The 17,574-nt window shown below is 35.2% G+C and overlaps 1 protein-coding gene across 16 annotated transcripts in view; it reads right to left on the bottom strand.

The window, feature by feature from the left end:
• OSBPL8 (oxysterol binding protein like 8) overlaps window positions 1-17,574 on the bottom strand; it is a 158,025-nt gene that overhangs the window by 87,539 nt on the left and 52,912 nt on the right. For 4 of the 16 annotated variants that reach the window (XM_048218186.2, XM_044384575.3, XM_048218184.2 and 1 more), the window contains exons 3-4: window positions 6,461-6,499; window positions 817-853 (exon numbers count right to left, since the gene is read on the bottom strand). The exons of 3 other annotated variants lie outside the window; for them this stretch is intronic. In XM_048218186.2, the coding sequence (XP_048074143.1) occupies window positions 817-853; window positions 6,461-6,499 (76 nt within the window). Of the gene's footprint in view, window positions 1-816; window positions 854-6,460; window positions 6,500-10,756; window positions 10,852-17,574 lie in introns of all 16 variants that reach the window. 9 more of the 16 variants (XM_044384578.3, XM_048218185.2, XM_048218187.2 and 6 more) reach the window with 3 other exon arrangements.

Below are 17,574 nucleotides of genomic sequence, written 5' to 3'. Positions count from 1 at the left end.
AACTGATGGTTTCATGATGATGTTTTAAAACCAGAAAAGAACACACTGGGTTAGTACCCAATTCTAACTCCTTGATCATTTAAGTTCTTAGCTTCCAGCTCTTTATCTACAAACTTAATGATTTATTAGATGATATCTGTGGTTCCTTTCACCTCAGTAATTTTATGATTTTTCAATACAAAAGTTGCCTCTGTTACAATGCTCTCAAATTATATATTAATGAGTATAACTCCCCTGCTAGACTATCATGATCCTTAAGGGTAGGGCACATGTTTTATTCATATATCCTCCCCAAAGCTAGCACAGTGTCTGGTCAAAAAAACTTTTTTTCAGAAATAAATTTAATGGGTACACCTTCTAAATCCCTAAGATGAAACATGTTTCATTTATGAAATCCCCAAAGTACAAATAAATGTGTTTCATAACCAAATTATTATGTAAAGATTATGAAAAAATAAAACAATATTTCTCATTTTCAAATGGTAGTGAATTTCTTGTACCACGTCCAGTCTCAAAGAAGTCTGATCTATGCTTTATGATGACTGTAGAAAGGAATACTATGAAGAAGAGGTCCTGAATTATGAAGTAGATAATTAGCTAAGTAAATAATCTATCTTTAGACAATCAAGAAGTAAATATACAAACACTATCAATCTTAGATGGGCACTGAATGACCATTTACATTCTTTGCTTAGAATTTCAGTGCCTAGAAAGAAAAGCAGAAGACTTAATAATCAAAAGAGAAGTACCGTATGCTTTTTATAAGTACACAGCAAAATATCACGTCTCCAAATATGCCAAACTTTGGCTACTTACTTGATGGCCCAAGGACATCTTTGCTATCACCAAGAAGCTTTAAATGCAGGGTAATTGAGCAGCAAACAAATACAATCCAAACCAGGAAGAAGCAAAATGCATCAGGGTTGAAGCAGCAGTGAAACGAAAGGACAAGGAAAATAAGCATTAGTTTATAAATAGAAAGCACATGCACATCAATCCTAATAATCATAATTCACAAGGAATTTCCTTTGCCACACATAAAAAGATCTTGGCTTAAGCATTATCAAATATTTGTTTAAATTTTGGAAAACAAAGATGGAAAGACAAAAATGAAATCAACTAAGTATTTCGTTTTGAAAATTACTCAAATCAAAAATTACTTTCAATTTTAACAAGATATGGGTTAGGAGTGGTGAAATTATTTGGAAACGTAAAGGACAGCCCAATGTTGTTCACTCTTTAAATTTAAATGGTTTAAAAATCTATAACACCCATGCACTATTAAATATTAGTTCTGCATGCCATGAAAGCACTTAACACTACATAGAAATTCAGTCTGTTTCTTCTATAAAAAGAAAGGAACATTTACTGAGTGCTTATTATATGCCAAGCATTGTGCAAAGAGCTTTTACAAAGACATCAACAAAGCAGAACAAATTTTTTCTCAAATGGCAAAAAAAAAAAAACAAAGAGGAATATTGATTAGAATGATAAACTGATAAGTTTTATTGTCAGACAAATTTTCTTGGACCCACTAAATATGAAGTGTTAGCACGTGGAGCTACTACTGGTCGTTAGGAAGTAAGAAGACCCAATTCTGAAATGAATAACTCACAATCCACTAAAAGAAAGGGTAAAAGACTGACCATTTGTCTAGTAACTATTTTAACATACATTATCCTAAATGTTGCCTACGGCAAGTGTTTTGGTCTCCCTTGGAACAGAGTCCCTAGGGTTCCTTCATTTCAAATACCAAGTATAGTAACATCAAAATCAAAGTTACAACAAGAATTAAAAATTTCCACTGATGATATTATTGTTTGCTTTTTTATTTAAAGGGAATGAAGGAATCCTAATTATCTGACCAAAAAGAAAGGTAGCAGTTGTTTGCTTTGCCTCCTTCGGAAAAATCTTGGCCCTGTTGCTTCCCTAATGATCGAAATTGTGTTTTAATTCCTTTAAAGGTATTTGCTCTAGTCATTTTTCTGTAGTTGCCCATTCTTCTATAAACTGATTTCAGCTTCACAGGTTAAAAAAAAAAAAAAAAAAAAAAAAAAAACAGCTGTAATGACAATAAACTAATTGTGCTCAAGTCCTTATAACTGATGGCCATGTTACCACAACTAGCAAGTATGTGGGAAAAGATTATAAAGTATTTGTGGTAGGAGATCTCTACAAAGTCCAGTGATCCCATGTCTTTGTGTATAATCCCTTCTCTTTGAGAGTATTCTGGACTCACTGAATCACTTCTAATGAATAGAATATGGCAGAAGTGAACGGATGTCACTTCCAAGATTACACAGTAAAAAGACTATGACCTCCAACTTATTTATAGTCTCTTGCTCTCCCTGGGGAAAGCCAACTGCAGTCATGAGGCAGCCTTGTAGGTAGGCCCATGAGGTGAAGGAACGATGTCTGTCAACAACTACTACTTGAGTTTGTAAATAAATCTCCTGCTTTGGCCCTCCTTGCCCTCCCATCCACCCAGTCAAGCTTTCAAATGAGACTGCAGGACACACCCTCCCCAGTAGCCTGACTACAACCATTTGAGAGATTCTGAGCCAGAGACACCTAGTAAACCGCTCTTGGATTCTTGACCCACAGAAATTATAAAATAACAAATACTTGTTGTTTTATACCACTTAATTTTTGGATGATTTGCTATGTACCAATAAATAACTAATGTGATACTGGAAAACGGAAAGAAGGAAACAGAGAGTCAACCATGGTAAACCTGACAAATATTTCATAGACAGTCTCTAAATATATCTTTTTGTATTGATATGAATAATTAACTGATTTCCTTAGATTTAAATCACCAGTAAATCTGAATTTCTTGAAGGAGAACAATGGTTCTAACCATATATGCACAATGGGACTTTCTAATTTCACAAGGCCAGTCATTTTTGAAGGTTTTTTAGTTGGTCTTCTATTTAGGATAAATGATTAAGTTCACTTTCAACATATATATTCTCAAATTTTGTTAATTAACAGCATTATGTCAACTTCTTTGCAGCTGTATTCCTTGCCTGTCTGCTTCCAGAAAATAATCCCTAGCATATACAGCAACTTCTGATATTCGTTTCAAATGTTTTCAACATTATAACTTCAAGCATGTTTGTCATATATATCTGATTCTATTAATCTAATTTTTTTCATATTGAGACACTCAAGAATCAAAGTAAACACTGTCTATTCCTATCACTGATCGATCCATCCAAATATTTATAAGTACCTATTATATAGACAGGTGTCATTTCAGGCACCAAGGGATATAGCAGTGAATAAAAAAGACAAATATTTTACCCTTTGTGGTAGTTATGTTCTAGCGGGAGAGATGAACAATACCATACTAAACAAGTAAAAATTTGTTGCATATTATATAAATACTAAGGAAAAAATAAGCAGAGAACAAGGACACACAAAATGTTAAAGAAGAGGGAGTTATAATTTAAGATAGACTTCACTAACAAGACTTCACTACAGAATTGACTGAATAAAATGAGTAAGTTTACCAGAAGGACATGAAGGGGAAGAGTATTCAAGGCAGAGGGAGGAATGAGTATAGAGTGGAGGACTGGGATGGAAGCAAGTCTGGAGGGCATGGAGGATAGTAAATAGTCCAGAGAGGCTGAAATACAAGTAGGAGAGTAGTAGGAAATGAAGTCAAAGAAGTAAATGGGTGCCAGATTATGCAGGACCTCGTCAGGACTTTGGCTTTATTCTGAATGAGATGGGGAGCCACTGGATTTCTGAGAAAAGGAGTGACATAATCTGATTATGTTTTAACACGATTGTTCTGGCTGCTATGTGGAGAATGGACTAGAGGGACATGAGTACAGTCAGTTAGGAAGTTACTGTAATAATCTAGGGGAGAGATGAAGGAGACTTGATCCAGGTGGTAGCAGTGAGGGTGAGAAAAAACAGTTGAGTTCTCTGAACATATTTTGAAAGTAGAGCCAACAGGATTTCCAAACAGACCAAGTATGAAGTTTAAAAAAAAAAAAAAAAAAAGAGGAATTAAAGTGATATAAGCGTTGGGGTCTGAGCACCTGGAAGGATGGAACTGTCATTGTCTGAGACGGAAAGGACAGTGAGAGGGGTGAATTTACAGAAAGAAACAAAAGTCCTAAGTTTGAGATAGATTAACTCTGAAATGTCTGTTAGACATCCAAGTCAAAATATCAAGTAGGCAATTGGACATACAAACCTGCACAGAGAAAGGTTCAGGCTGGTAAGAAACAGTATAAATTATGGTATGTGTGACAGTTAGGTTATATGACCTGAAGAGCTTAATCACAAGAGACTAAAAAATGCGACAGAATAAAAAGAACTGGCATTATAAAGAAAACATACATTATAATGGAACAATAGAACTAAGAATTAAGCTGAAACACTCTAAATAAAAGTGGAAATACATAAAAAAAAAAAAAAAAAAAAAAAAAAAAAAAAAAAAAAAAAGCAAGACTTCAGAAACCTTCCCAGAACGTTGTGGATGCAAAGGCATTAAACTGGGATACAGTGAAACTATCCTCCCAGAGTTGCGTGTAAGTAATGCCAACGGGAAATGGGATATATTAATTTTATCAGGTAACTTGTATCACTTGTGTACACGGCTAAATTGCATACTACACTTCTTACTTTTACTGCTTTTAGGACCAGCGCCTAATTTGCACAGTTCCATGTTGTATAACACATGAATAAAGACAATGTGAAATTACTGATGTGGAAACATTCTACATAAGTATCTTGTTAGATAGTTTAAAAAATAAAAAGCTAGCCAACTCTTCTTGGCTTTTCTTAGAGAACCAAAATACTACTAGAAACTCAAAGAATCCAGGAACTTTCTTTCAGCCTGTTCAAAAAAAGACCATTAAAGATATGATGGAAACATTTTCTCTAACTGAATAACATCATATTTGTCATTATCACTTCAACAATGTCCACACAGTCATTTCAATAATTTCTTTGTCATATAAACAGATACTCTATTTTGGCAGAAAGTACGGGCTGAAAGTGATAAAATAATAGTAACATGCCTAGAGAGTTTTTCTATTTATCATTTAGTATACTATCAACTATTTTAACTAAAAGCATGAAGTACAGCCATTACCTAAATCTTTACTGAATTTAGTCTACAAATCTCAGGAAAAGAGCATTACGCAAAAATGGGATTTTATTTAATGTACTTCTAAATATTTGCCACGCCATCTATAATTAGCATAAAACCCACTATCTTTCAGAAGTGTAACGGAGTAAGTTCATAATCACACCCTTCATCCTGGGAAACCCCTCAGTCCTAAGCAATTCAGGACAGATGGCCACCTTATAACACAGAAACAATCCCATAAGAGCTATAGCTTGATTCCATTGCCTTAAGCAAAGCACCTCCCTCTCAACATACATATTTGACTTAGGCCATCTTTTGAGCTTATGCCAAAGCACAAACAGCTTTGATACAACTTGAAAATAAAGTTTCAAGCAAGTTGCACCTCTTCCCCCAACAAAGTTCATCAAGTTGTGTTCATTGTACAAGCAATGCTGCTGGCACAATTTGGAAGGAGGATTATATAAAACATCCTAAGAGTGCTCTATTTAGTGCTATCTTCGGCCCTTAGAGTAAGAGATGCAGCAGCTGAGATTTATTTCTTCTTCCTACAGGAGTCCTCTTTCTACACTCAACTTTTCATATTCTTGCAATGAACTGCAAAACACACATTGTGTACATTTTATCCCTGAGTTTTACAGGAGATATTTTATGGAAATATTTTCTAGGAACTAGAGCTTATCACTCTTAGAGAATATTAACTGGCATGCCAGGCAGTTATTTTAAAATAATCTAATCAGACTTTTGATTCAGCAAATGCACTTCTAGGAATGTACACTGAGGTGATCATCTAAAATATTTAAAAAGACGTGTCCACAGATTTTTATCACATCACTTACAGTAATCTAAAACAGCCATCTATTATAAATAGTACATTTATACAATGAAATACTATGTAGCCGTTAAAGTTTTTTTTTCACTGACTGAACAGCATTCATTATACATTGACTTTTAAAAATAGGCTACAGAAGTTTGTATGACTCCACTTCTATAAAATTTCATGTGTAAGACATATACATATGAAGAAACTTAGTAAAGAGGCCACCAGAATATTAAAAGTGGTTGCCTCCAGAAGGTAGAATTTTATTTATTATATTCTTCTGTATTGTTTAACTATGTCCCCATTGGTATGGATTATTTTTACAGTAAAAAAAAAAATTAAATCCATACACATTTTGGAAAAAATGAAAACATTTTACAAGTGATCTTTTCAATCTACATGAGTTACTTAGTATAATGACATAATCATCTATGATAAAATATAGTGAAAAATAGATTTTAAGAATCCAACCCAAAATCCTCAAAAAATGCAAAAATGTTAACATTTCAAACATAGCACCATATATTACTCACTGTCTCTTGAACTTCAGCAACTTCTGAATATGGCAAGATCTAAAAAAAAAACAAATTTTCTCAGGAGTGATTTAATGTCAAATACTTGAATCTGAATTTAGAGAGCACCCAGTGTATCAAATGAATTAAGTGGTGCATTAATCTTTTAAGAAGTAGCAAAAAAAAAAAAGTGCAATAATATGTTTACACTGGAAACTAAATCCTTTTAAAAAACAAAACAAAAAAACCTCTGAGGCTTTGGGAAATTCCAGTCAATCTGTCAATCTGTGAAGTCCTCTCTGGCATGCTCTGGGGCTTTTTCACAGTTCTTATCCTCCCTGCATGTATTTAATTCTATCAGCCTTTTCCCCATGTAAACTTTCTCCTCTCTTGGTTTCTAAAGTACTCTACTCCTCTGCCTTCCCTTCTCCTGTTTTCCTGGCTCCACTTCATCTTCTCATTCAGTAAGTGAGTGGCCATAACCAGTGCTCAGTCCTCAACTTTCTTTTTTTTTTTTCTCTCAATCTGCTCCTTTCCTGCAGATTGCATTCATGCTTAAGGCGTAATTTATTACCTTTATTCAGACGACTTCCAAGTCCTTCCCTAGCTCCAAAACTCCACTCCAAGACATTGCTACCTATATGTTCAGACATTACTGCAAATTAACTTCTGGTTCTAAAATTCTGTAAACAAAGGAAGGGCTCTAAGCTGGTTTTAGAAAGCATCTTTAAGTCAAAAACAGCACTCACTAGCTTCTCTTAGAAACCAGTTTTCATGGCAATTTGCCCAAGTCTTTCAATGGTAGCATCTCTCTTTCACTCAGACCTAAACCCTTGAGTCATTGAGACTCTTTCCCCCCAACATCTCATGAAATTATTAAGTTCTGATTATTTTTACCTAGAAAATGTCTACCTCACATCTAGTCCTTTCCTTCAATTCTCATTAATACTATTACCTAGGCCAGACCCACATCATCTCATTTCTCATCTCCCTTTCAATAGATGTCCATGCATTAAGTCTCACCTCACTCATTTACTCTGGTAGGTACTGGAACTCAAAAACACAATAAAGACATGGTCCCTACTGCCGACAAGATGACCATATATACATATACATATACATATATACATATATGGTATGTACTGTATAGTAATTTATGTGAAATTGAGGTAAATTATCTTGTCTACCCAATATTGCTCATTCTTCAAGCTAGCGCCATCAGCAGCAAGTTATTGAACTCTGAGATTTTTTTTCTATGTGAACATATAATTATAAATGTTACAACTCTCCAGAATCGTTGTGAGGCTTAATAATAGTTTACGTGAGTGGTACAGTTTACATGAGTGTACTTTTATAGATTTTTTTTTTAAAGCAGTATGTAGACATAGGCAGGATTACTTAGGAGTGCAACAAGTGACAAAGACTAAGAAAAACCAAGAACTTAATTTACCAAATTAACCACAAACTATCACACTGGCCATGTTACTCCTCCACTCAAAAACATTTGATAGTACCCATTCTTTAGAAAATAAGCCCCAAACCCTGATATTTAAATTGTCTACAGCATGGACCAATTATTCATGCCACAGAGGTATTCCGATCCCCCATGGGATAGCTTTGCAACTTACCTAAATTCTCTGTCTAGTAAATTGATTGTGCTCAGAGCGATCTGCAATTTTCACCCTTTCTTTCTGCTTCCATGTTCAATAGCTTGAAAGTTCCCTGACCTTGAAGGCTCAACTCAAATTGCCAATTCTGCTACCACAGTTCAAGATAAAACTCTGACTTCCTAACATCAGTTCTTTGGTAATACATAATTAGTGGTCTCATAATATTTTCTCTATTGCTATCACAAATAAGTTAAGAAATGAATTTTTATTTAACTTTTCCCTAATATTATAATGGTCTAGTATACTGCTATCAAATAGAACTTTCTTCAATGATGGAAATAGTTTATATCCACACTATCCAATAGAGTAGCTACTAACTACATGTAGCTGTTAAATTCTTGAAATGCAGCTAGTGAAAACCGAGGAGCCGAATTTATTTAATTTGAATGTAAATTAGTCATAACTGGCTATACTATTAGACATTTCAAGTCTAGCCAACCTTACCTTTTCCAGCTAAACCTAACTGACCACTCTTTAGGACTGGCCACCACTGATCACTCCTTTTCTCAACTCTCTCCCATTCCCCAGTTTCCAAGCTATTTTCTCTCCTTTCTCTTCTTCCTTCTTGTTGCTTGGCTCCCTTCCCCTTCTGTCCCTGCCCCCCAGGTTGCATCCTAGAATCTCTTTTGTCCCCATTCAACATGCTTTTTCCAGATGATTCCACTAACTTAATTTTCAAATGGGCTCTATTCGCTAACGACTTCCCAAATTAGTTTCCCACCTTAACCTCTCCTGAACTCCAGATCCTTAAAGGTTTCCCCAATCACCCTCCTGCTGCACTCAGTCTTCTTATCTCAGATAAAATATCACATCCTCGCTCAGGGATTTCCTGACCTCCCCCACCAGGTAAGACAAAGGGATACTACATCTGTGTTGCCACTGCATCTTTCTATCAAGCCGAACTGTAGGGAAGAGCCCGCAGAGTTCCATGCGCTCCTAGGGAGAGTGCCCCTGCACCACACCGCCATTGTCCTGACTGAGGAGGTAAAAGACCCCTAACTCACTTTCCTCACAAACCTCAACACTTAACAGCCTAACCACCACAGTCTGCCTAACAGACCTGCAAGCTCCGCACTGGCTTTTATCCTTCAAGACTGTTCAAAAGTAACTTCATCACGCACACCCGGGTGGTTCAGTCAGTTAAGCATCAACTCTTGATTTCAGCTCAGGTCATGATCTCAGGGTTGTTGAGATGGAGCCCCACATGCGGCTCTATGCTGGGCATGGAGCCTGCTTAAGATTCTCTCTCTCTCACGCTCTCTCTCTCTCTCTCTCTCTCTCTCTCTCTCTCTCGGGGCGCCTGGGTGGCTCAGTTGGTTAAGTGTCTGCCTTCAGCTCAGGTCATGATCTCAAGGTCCTGGGATTAAGTCCTGTGTTGGGCTCCCTGCTCAGCGGTGAGTGTGCTTCTCCTTCTCCCTCTACACTCCTGCTTGTGCTCTCTCTCTCTAATAAATAAAATCTTAGAAAAAAGAAAAAGATTCTTTCTCTCCTTCTGCCCCATCCCCCATTCTAGGAAAAAAAAAAAAGTAACTTCATCTTAAGACTTCCATAGTATTCCCAGAAAATAGAAACACCCATCCCCTATTCTGGATTCTCTATCCATCTTACCCTGCTTTATTTTTCATCACAACAATCACCACTTAACAGTACGTATTTATGTTTGGTTTTGTTTTTTTTTGTTGTTGTTGTTTGTTTGTTTGTTTTTGTCTTCCTCCACTGGAAGGTTAGCTCCACTGAAGTAAGAAGTTAGTTTGTTTTGGTCACTGTTGTATCCCTTAAGACTAGAACAGAGCCTGGCACATGGTAGGCAATCAACAAATACTGAATGACAAATGCATGAATGAAAAAAAGATTTAGTCATTATAACTCTAATACCTAGCAAAGAATTTCTTATATGTAGTTCGCTGAGCTCCTCCGTTTATGAAATGAATTGGTTTAAATTCTCTAACAGTAAAAAAAAGTCTTACTTCTCTCTTTGTATTTTCCAAACCTTAACATTCTGCATGCTTAACATAGATACACAAAGAACTAATATGGACTTGAATTCTGAAATCTAAGTTCTAAGCCTAGCTCTCTCAATATTCCCTGGGTAAACCTGATTAAATATCTTGAATTTAGCTTTTTTATTTGCTCATAAGATCTATTATAGTCCTCAAATTCTGTTATAATAACAACTCAACATAGAAAATCACCTCCATGCCTGAGAACATCTTTAGTTGTAATGTAAAGCATATTCATATTTTCTTCCACTATTAGTCTCTGGCTATCATATGTCCACATTCCTTTGTTAGGAATTCCCCCATCATTTTTCTTTTCTTTTCTTTTTTAAAGATTTTATTTATTTATTTGACAGAGAGAGACAGCCAGCGAGAGAGGGAACACAAGCAGGGGGAGTGAGAGAGGAAGAAGCAGACTCCCAGTGGAGGAGCCTGATGTGGGGCTCGATCCCAGAATGCCGGGATCACGCCCTGAGCCGAAGGCAGACGCTTAACGACTGAGCCACCCAGGTGCCCCTCCCCATCATTTTTCTTAAATAATTCTGTCCTTCATAAATAACACTGTTACAGATTTACCACCTGTTTTTGGTAATGGAGCATAAGTTATATTTCTTCTGGTAATGGTGGTCTCTTGCCATGATGAAACCAACCTCATTCATCAAGGACTTCACATACAGGGGAAGTTCAAAATCGATTGTGTCAGTTGCAACTAATGTCATGAATCTGGTGAGACTGCTGGTGAAGTCTGTGGTTATGAAACAAGAAAAAAGTGAACTGTCCATTAAAGGAATTAAACCTTGGCCTTTGAGCTCATCAACATTCTCCTCTGTGTCTGATCTAACCATACTTAGTCACCTGATCAGCACAACAGAAACCATGTAATCACATCACAATAATGCCAGGTTAGATATGACAACTGATTGTAAGAAACAGCTCATATACAAAAATATTTCAGTGTATGATGCTTAAGATTATGACCTACTTAAATAACTTTGATTTTCAGCCTGAAATAAGAGTTTATGTTACTTGGAATTTCATTTTGGCCAATTCCTCACACAGATATATAAGCCCACATTCTTTATTGAATCATGACCAGGATCTCAATTAGGACATAAGGACTGTATAACAAATACCTTCTTTCCTTCTAGAGGTCTATTTCTAACAAATCATTGATCAGCGTATCATGTTGTTCAGTATCAAGCCACAGGAAAGACTGCTAATATTATGGAAATGTCAATTTTCATGACTCATAATATCTACCAAACATAAAAATGCAGTTAGCAACTATTCTTCAACTACATACTGCCTAAATGCCAAAATACTGACTCCAGGTAGAAAACTCAAAATTAGTTATAGGAGAACAAAGCTTTGAGTTAAATAAAATAGATCATGTATCACATACTTTTCAAAGCATACTATTATACTAGGTAATGCACATAAAAATTTTAAAAGGCTGGGTATGACACAGATCAACTTATAATATAAAAACATTAGCCTTTGCATTCAATGACAAGAATAACAAAATTAAGAGTATGGATATTTAAATCCTAACATGGCCCACTGATTAGCCATGTGACCTTAGAAAAATTACTAACTCCCTCAGAGTCTCAATTTCTTCACCTCTAAAAACAGAGTAATATCTACCCCACAGTATTATGGAGATTAAATGAGAAAGTATGTGAGATACCAAGCCAAGATCAGGACACCAGTAAGTGTGCAAAAATAAGGTTGGTTTTTGTTTTTTGGGGTTTTGGTGGGGGGAGGTTGTTTTGGTTTGTTTTTGGTTTTTTTTGTTGTTGTTGTTCTCCGTTTCAATAAATTAAACCAAATATGGAAAGTGCAAATTCTAAAAATCCAGGAAAAAAAGCAAAATCCAAAAGGGACATATTTTCTATTCAGCTACTACTACCGTATAAGTTTTAACTGCCTTCTACCTAGATTATACAACTGCATGCTAACTTATTCCCTGGGCTAATAGCCTCTATTTCTATAGTTCTCAACTTTGGCCATGCATTAAAATCACCTGCGAGACTTTTAAAAAGTACTGATGTCTGCATTTCACCCTCTACTAAGACTCTAATTCAATTGAACAGGGGTGCAACCTGGGCACTGGGATTTTTCAAGATACCTCAGAGATAGCTCTATAATGTTCAGCTGGTTGTCCCTGCAATATTCCATAATTCTGCCAAGATCATTTTCCCAAGTCACAATTCTAAACAGGTTGTTTACTGACTCCCAAAAAACAAGAACAAAAAACTCAATGGTTTGACGTTACCTTAAAAACAAAAATTTCAAAGTGTAAAAATAGTATTCAAGGATCTTTATATTCTGATTCTAACTAGGTTGAGATGCAGTATAGGAAAATAATGAAAGCTTGGCCTATGGAGCCAAAACGTATCCAGTTCTGCCACTTACTAGTGGTATGACCCTGAGCAACGTCCCTATTTCTGTGTTCGCTTCTATTAAATGAGGGTAATACTACTATCTCATAAGGTTATTAGAAAATTATGTAAGCTTACCTGAAAAGCACTTGGAATAGTTTCTGGCATGTGATAGAAATTTAATAAATGTTAGTTGCTATTCACTTCTTACAGTTTTATTTTTTTGGGGAAAAAAAAAAAGACTTTATTTATTTATTTGAGAGAGAGAGCACAAGCAGAGGGAAAAGGCAGAGGGAGAAGCAGGCTTCCTCCTGAGCAGGGAGCCCAATGCAGGACTCAATCCCAGGACCCTGGGACCATGACCTGAGCCAAAGGCAGACACTTAACTGACTGAGCCACCCAGGCGCCCCCATCTTATAGTTTTATCTTCTACCAATTACCCTAAGCAGCAAACAATACTGTCTGTGAGACCTAAACACAAGTGTAAGGTAGCATGTGCATAGATGTGCTCTGTGAAGGTAGGTTAGTTTTCTAAACTCAATAAATGTTTGACCAAAAGTAAAATTAAGTTTTATGTGTATACACACACACACACACACAAATTCATTTCCCTTCCCATGGTTTTTTTTTTTTTTTTTTTTTTTGCACCATTGCTGTTGTTTTCACCATAAAGTGTTTTCACCTTAAGGTGACTTCTGAAGCAGTCTTAATGAAAACCTACTAAAGTGACTTGAGGTCTGGATAAAAATCTCTTAATTGCTCTATTCTCTTAAATAGCTGAACAGGCAGAGATTTTCTTGAACTTTTAATCAAATTTTATCTTCATATAATAATGAATCTTAAATAATTTTGAAAATTACACAAAATAGATGAATTTCTGGAAAACTATAAAAGGCTGTAAACACCCACCAACTTTCACCTGCAGGCATACATACACAAAACCACAGTCCTAACTGTATAAGGACTGGAAAGAAATAAACTATTATTTGCAGATGATATGAATCAGACAAAACATTAAAACTCATAAAAGACAAAATAGGTAAGCATTCAACCAATATCTGTAAATGTCAAAATGAAAACAGAAACAAAACAAAAACAAAACTCCTTGAAAGATACAGATCATAATGCTAGGTACAATTCTGTAGTAGTCAGATTTTATCTTGATCATCACTCCCTCATTCCTGAAGGCCCTATCATTTCTTCTTTCTACCCTGCCCCCACCCCCATCACCTTCTGGATCCCTCCTTTCATATCAGGTAGCTATAAAGTATTCTTCCTTAAAGTGTTAATTGCTAAAGGCTTGAGGAATTTTCAAACTTTTGGGTCTCCAGATCCCTTCACTGTCCCAGAAATTACTGAAGACTCCAAAGAGCTGCTGTTTAATGTGCATTATACCTACCGTTATTTGCCCTATTATAAATTAAAAATGAGAAACTCACTATTTCAGCCATGTAATCAAAGTCAACATCAGAAATGACAAGGCAGGTTGACAGTATATACCCTTGGCAATGATGTGATGAAATGGCATTTTACCTTTGTGGTCTCTTCCCCAAAACCCGTAAGGACCTGTCTAATCGGAGAAAAACAGACAAATCTCAACTGAAGGACATTGTGCAAAATATCTAGCCAGTACTCCTCAAAATTGTCAAGGTCATCAAAAACAAGGAAATCACAGTCAAGAGGACCCTAAGGAAACATGACTAGTAAATATAATGTGCTATTCCAAATGGGATCCTGGAACAGAAAAGGACAATAGGTAAAAACTAAGGGAATCTGAATCACGTATGGACTTTAGTTAATAATGTCTCAACCTAGATTCATTAATTATATCAAATGTACCATAAATGTGTTAGTAATAGGGGAAATTGAGAACAAAGTAGAGGGGAACTCTGTAATTTTTTTCTATGTCTAAAACTATTCTAAAAAATAAAGTTAATTTAAATAAAAAAATACTGCTTAGGAAAAAATTAAACTAAGAAAACTTGAAAACACAAGAATATACAAGCACACACTCCATTAGCCAGAAGACTGATGACATCATCACCTCATGTAGTCTCTGGAAAAGTGCACTGTACACTCATGAGAGAATGAGAAAATGGGTGAATAACATCAGATACCATTAACTGGAGAAGCTCTCCATGCATAATGGAAATACAAAAGATTTCTGGCTTAGAATTCTGCTGACGTACTGTGTAAATCACTGGCTACTTTTCTTTTTCAAAGCTAACTCTTGGGTGCATGGGAGGCTCAGTCAGTTAAGCATCTGCCTTCGGCTCAGGTCATGATCTCAGGGTCCTGGCATAGCGTGCGGAGTCTGGCTCCCTGCTGCTTTTCCCTCTCCCTCTGCCACTGCTTGTGCTCTATCTCAAATAAATAAATAAAATCTTAATTTAAAAAAAGCTAACTCTTTTTTCAATTCCCATTAGAGTTTATTAGAGTGCCGTTATATATCTACAAAGTTTTTACATTATATTATTCAAGCTTCTAATAAGAACATTTAACAAGTCAAAAAAATGAAGCTATAGTAAGACAGAATCTAAGTACCATACAATAAGAAATAACTGAGTGATATTTTCTCACTTGGGAAGTTCAAACATTACAAATATTTAAATACTACTAACTACATTTGCTGCAACATGGACGGCACTGGAGGAGATAATGCTAAGTGAAATAAGTCAAGCAGAGAAAGACAATTATCATATGATTTCTCTCATCTATGGAACATAAGAACTGGGAAGATCGGTAGGGGAAGAAAGGGGTAAAGAAAGGGGGGGTGATCAGAAGGGGGAATGAAGCATGAGAGACTATAGACTATGAGAAACAAACTGGGGGCCTCAGAGGGGAGGATGGTGGGGGAATGGGATAGACTGGTGATGGGTAGTAAGGAGCGCACGTATTGCATGGTGCACTAGGTGTTACACGCAACTAATGAATCATCGAGCCTTACATCGAAAACCGGGGATGTACTGTATGGTGACTAACATAATATAATAAAAAAAATTTAAAAAAAAAAAGAGAGAGAGAAAAATAAATAAATAAATACTACTAACTGTAAGGTTAATAAATTAAAGATGATAATAAAGCATTTATTTGTCAAATTGTTTTATCCTTTTAAAAAATGTCTCCCTTTAGAAGGTTCAATAAAGTTATAAAATGGCAAAAAGATTAATAGTCTAGAAGACAAAATATAGGTGGGTTGGTTCGTGTGAAAGGTAGGGACTAGTCACAGTTATTCTCTCCAGCCCCCATTTTTGTAAGCCACTTAGGATACTAATTTATACCCTTAGTGAATTAACATATCTAGGCAATGATCATCAAGGCTGCTATTATCACAAGAAGAGAGACAGACATTATATGCCTCCTGATGGTGTATAATACACAAGACCCTCAATAAAGTATACTTGTCAAAAAAGAGTCTGAGCAAGTCTCTAATACCAACTTGTGAGAAACAGAAGTGACTGAGGAACACATTAAATAATCACCATGGGGGAAAATGCAGATTGTGAGAAATTCTACAAGACAAATTACCTTATTTATTTATTTCAATAAACTGAAAAGGAAAAATTAAAAACAGATACAAGAGAGACTCGCAAGATTAAAAAAGATCTCAATGACTTACCAACCAAGGCCAACATAAGGATTATAAAAAATAATATTTATGAGACAACCAGGGAAATTAAAGCATTGACTAGTTATTTGATTAAAGAATTACTCGTTTTTAGGATACTAATGGTATTTATGGTTAAAGTTTAAAGAAAAGTCTTGATATTTTAGAGATATTTACTGAAATACTTACAAAAAAAAAATGATTTATCCAGGATTTGCTCCAAAAAAAAACATGGGATGGGAAGGTGGGACTACAGATGATGCAAGACTGACCAGAATTGGTAATTGTTGAAGACAAGTGATAAGTACATGATGATTCACTACCCTAGTCCATCTTTTAAAAAAATATATTTGAAAATTTCCATAATAAAAAGTTCAAGAAAGATAGCACCATTCTTAAATGTGATTAAAATATAAATTCTTACAGTTAGCAAGCAGCTATTAGAACTCTTTTAATATAAGAGAGAATGAGTATGTAAGTAACAAATTGGTGACTAAAATTTCTAGTTCTTTTATTATTTTATGTAAGAAGATTTCTGCAACCTAAGAATTTACATGATTTAGGACCACTCAAAATAATACTTGATGTTACCAAACACTGGGGCAATTCCATTAACTGGCATGGCCAAATAGACAAGCTATATAATGTTGCCAAATATTATATACAGTAGCCACACTTCTTAGAATATGATTTAAAGCTCTCAGTTAAGTCTAGTAACAGACCAATTTACTTTGTGAACACCAAATCACAGTAATCATGAAACACCCACCTAGTAAGTACCTAAAAATAAAAATTTCAGGAAGCTGGATAATCTCTAGCTAGGCCCATTAGAAAGACTCATTTACTACATTCTAAGAATTACTGAACTAAATCACCTTTGCATTTCCTTACATTTCAGAAATCCTTTGATTCAAAGTACCCAATTTATAATAGAATCTTTAGAAAGATTACTTCAGTTGAGAGCACCTTACAATACAAAAGATTCACACATATTTTAAAAAATGTATTCTCTTCTGAAAAGTCATTTATATAATTCATTTATAATACAACAAAAGATTTTTACCTCTAACAGACCTTCTTAAGAAAGGTTTCTTCTGGCAACAGAAATAATATATAAAATATTCAAAAGATATAATGACTGTCCTTAAGATGAAAAACACATTCAATTTTTCTAATAAAAAAAAGTTTCACATAGTCTACCTCAATCTATTAATAAAAATGTAACTCCTGCACTTAAAGCATTTCTTAGTGGTTAATTGCTAAAGTGATCTAAGTTCTGGACTTTTACAAAATATCATTTAAGACACATATTAAATGTATACTTGTGTTCTGAAATATATTAGTTCCATGTACAGATATTCAATCCATATTTTTCAATATTTACTACTTAACACTACCACAAAAATTGAACTATACACAAGTGGAATAATGAATGGGCAAAAGAAGTTTTTAAAAAAAGAGAAAGTAGGGTCGCCTGGGC

Source organism: Ursus arctos, unplaced genomic scaffold (assembly GCF_023065955.2).
Source record: "Ursus arctos isolate Adak ecotype North America unplaced genomic scaffold, UrsArc2.0 scaffold_21, whole genome shotgun sequence".
NCBI lineage: Eukaryota > Metazoa > Chordata > Mammalia > Carnivora > Ursidae > Ursus > Ursus arctos.
This window is presented reverse-complemented; position numbering and strand designations above follow the sequence as displayed.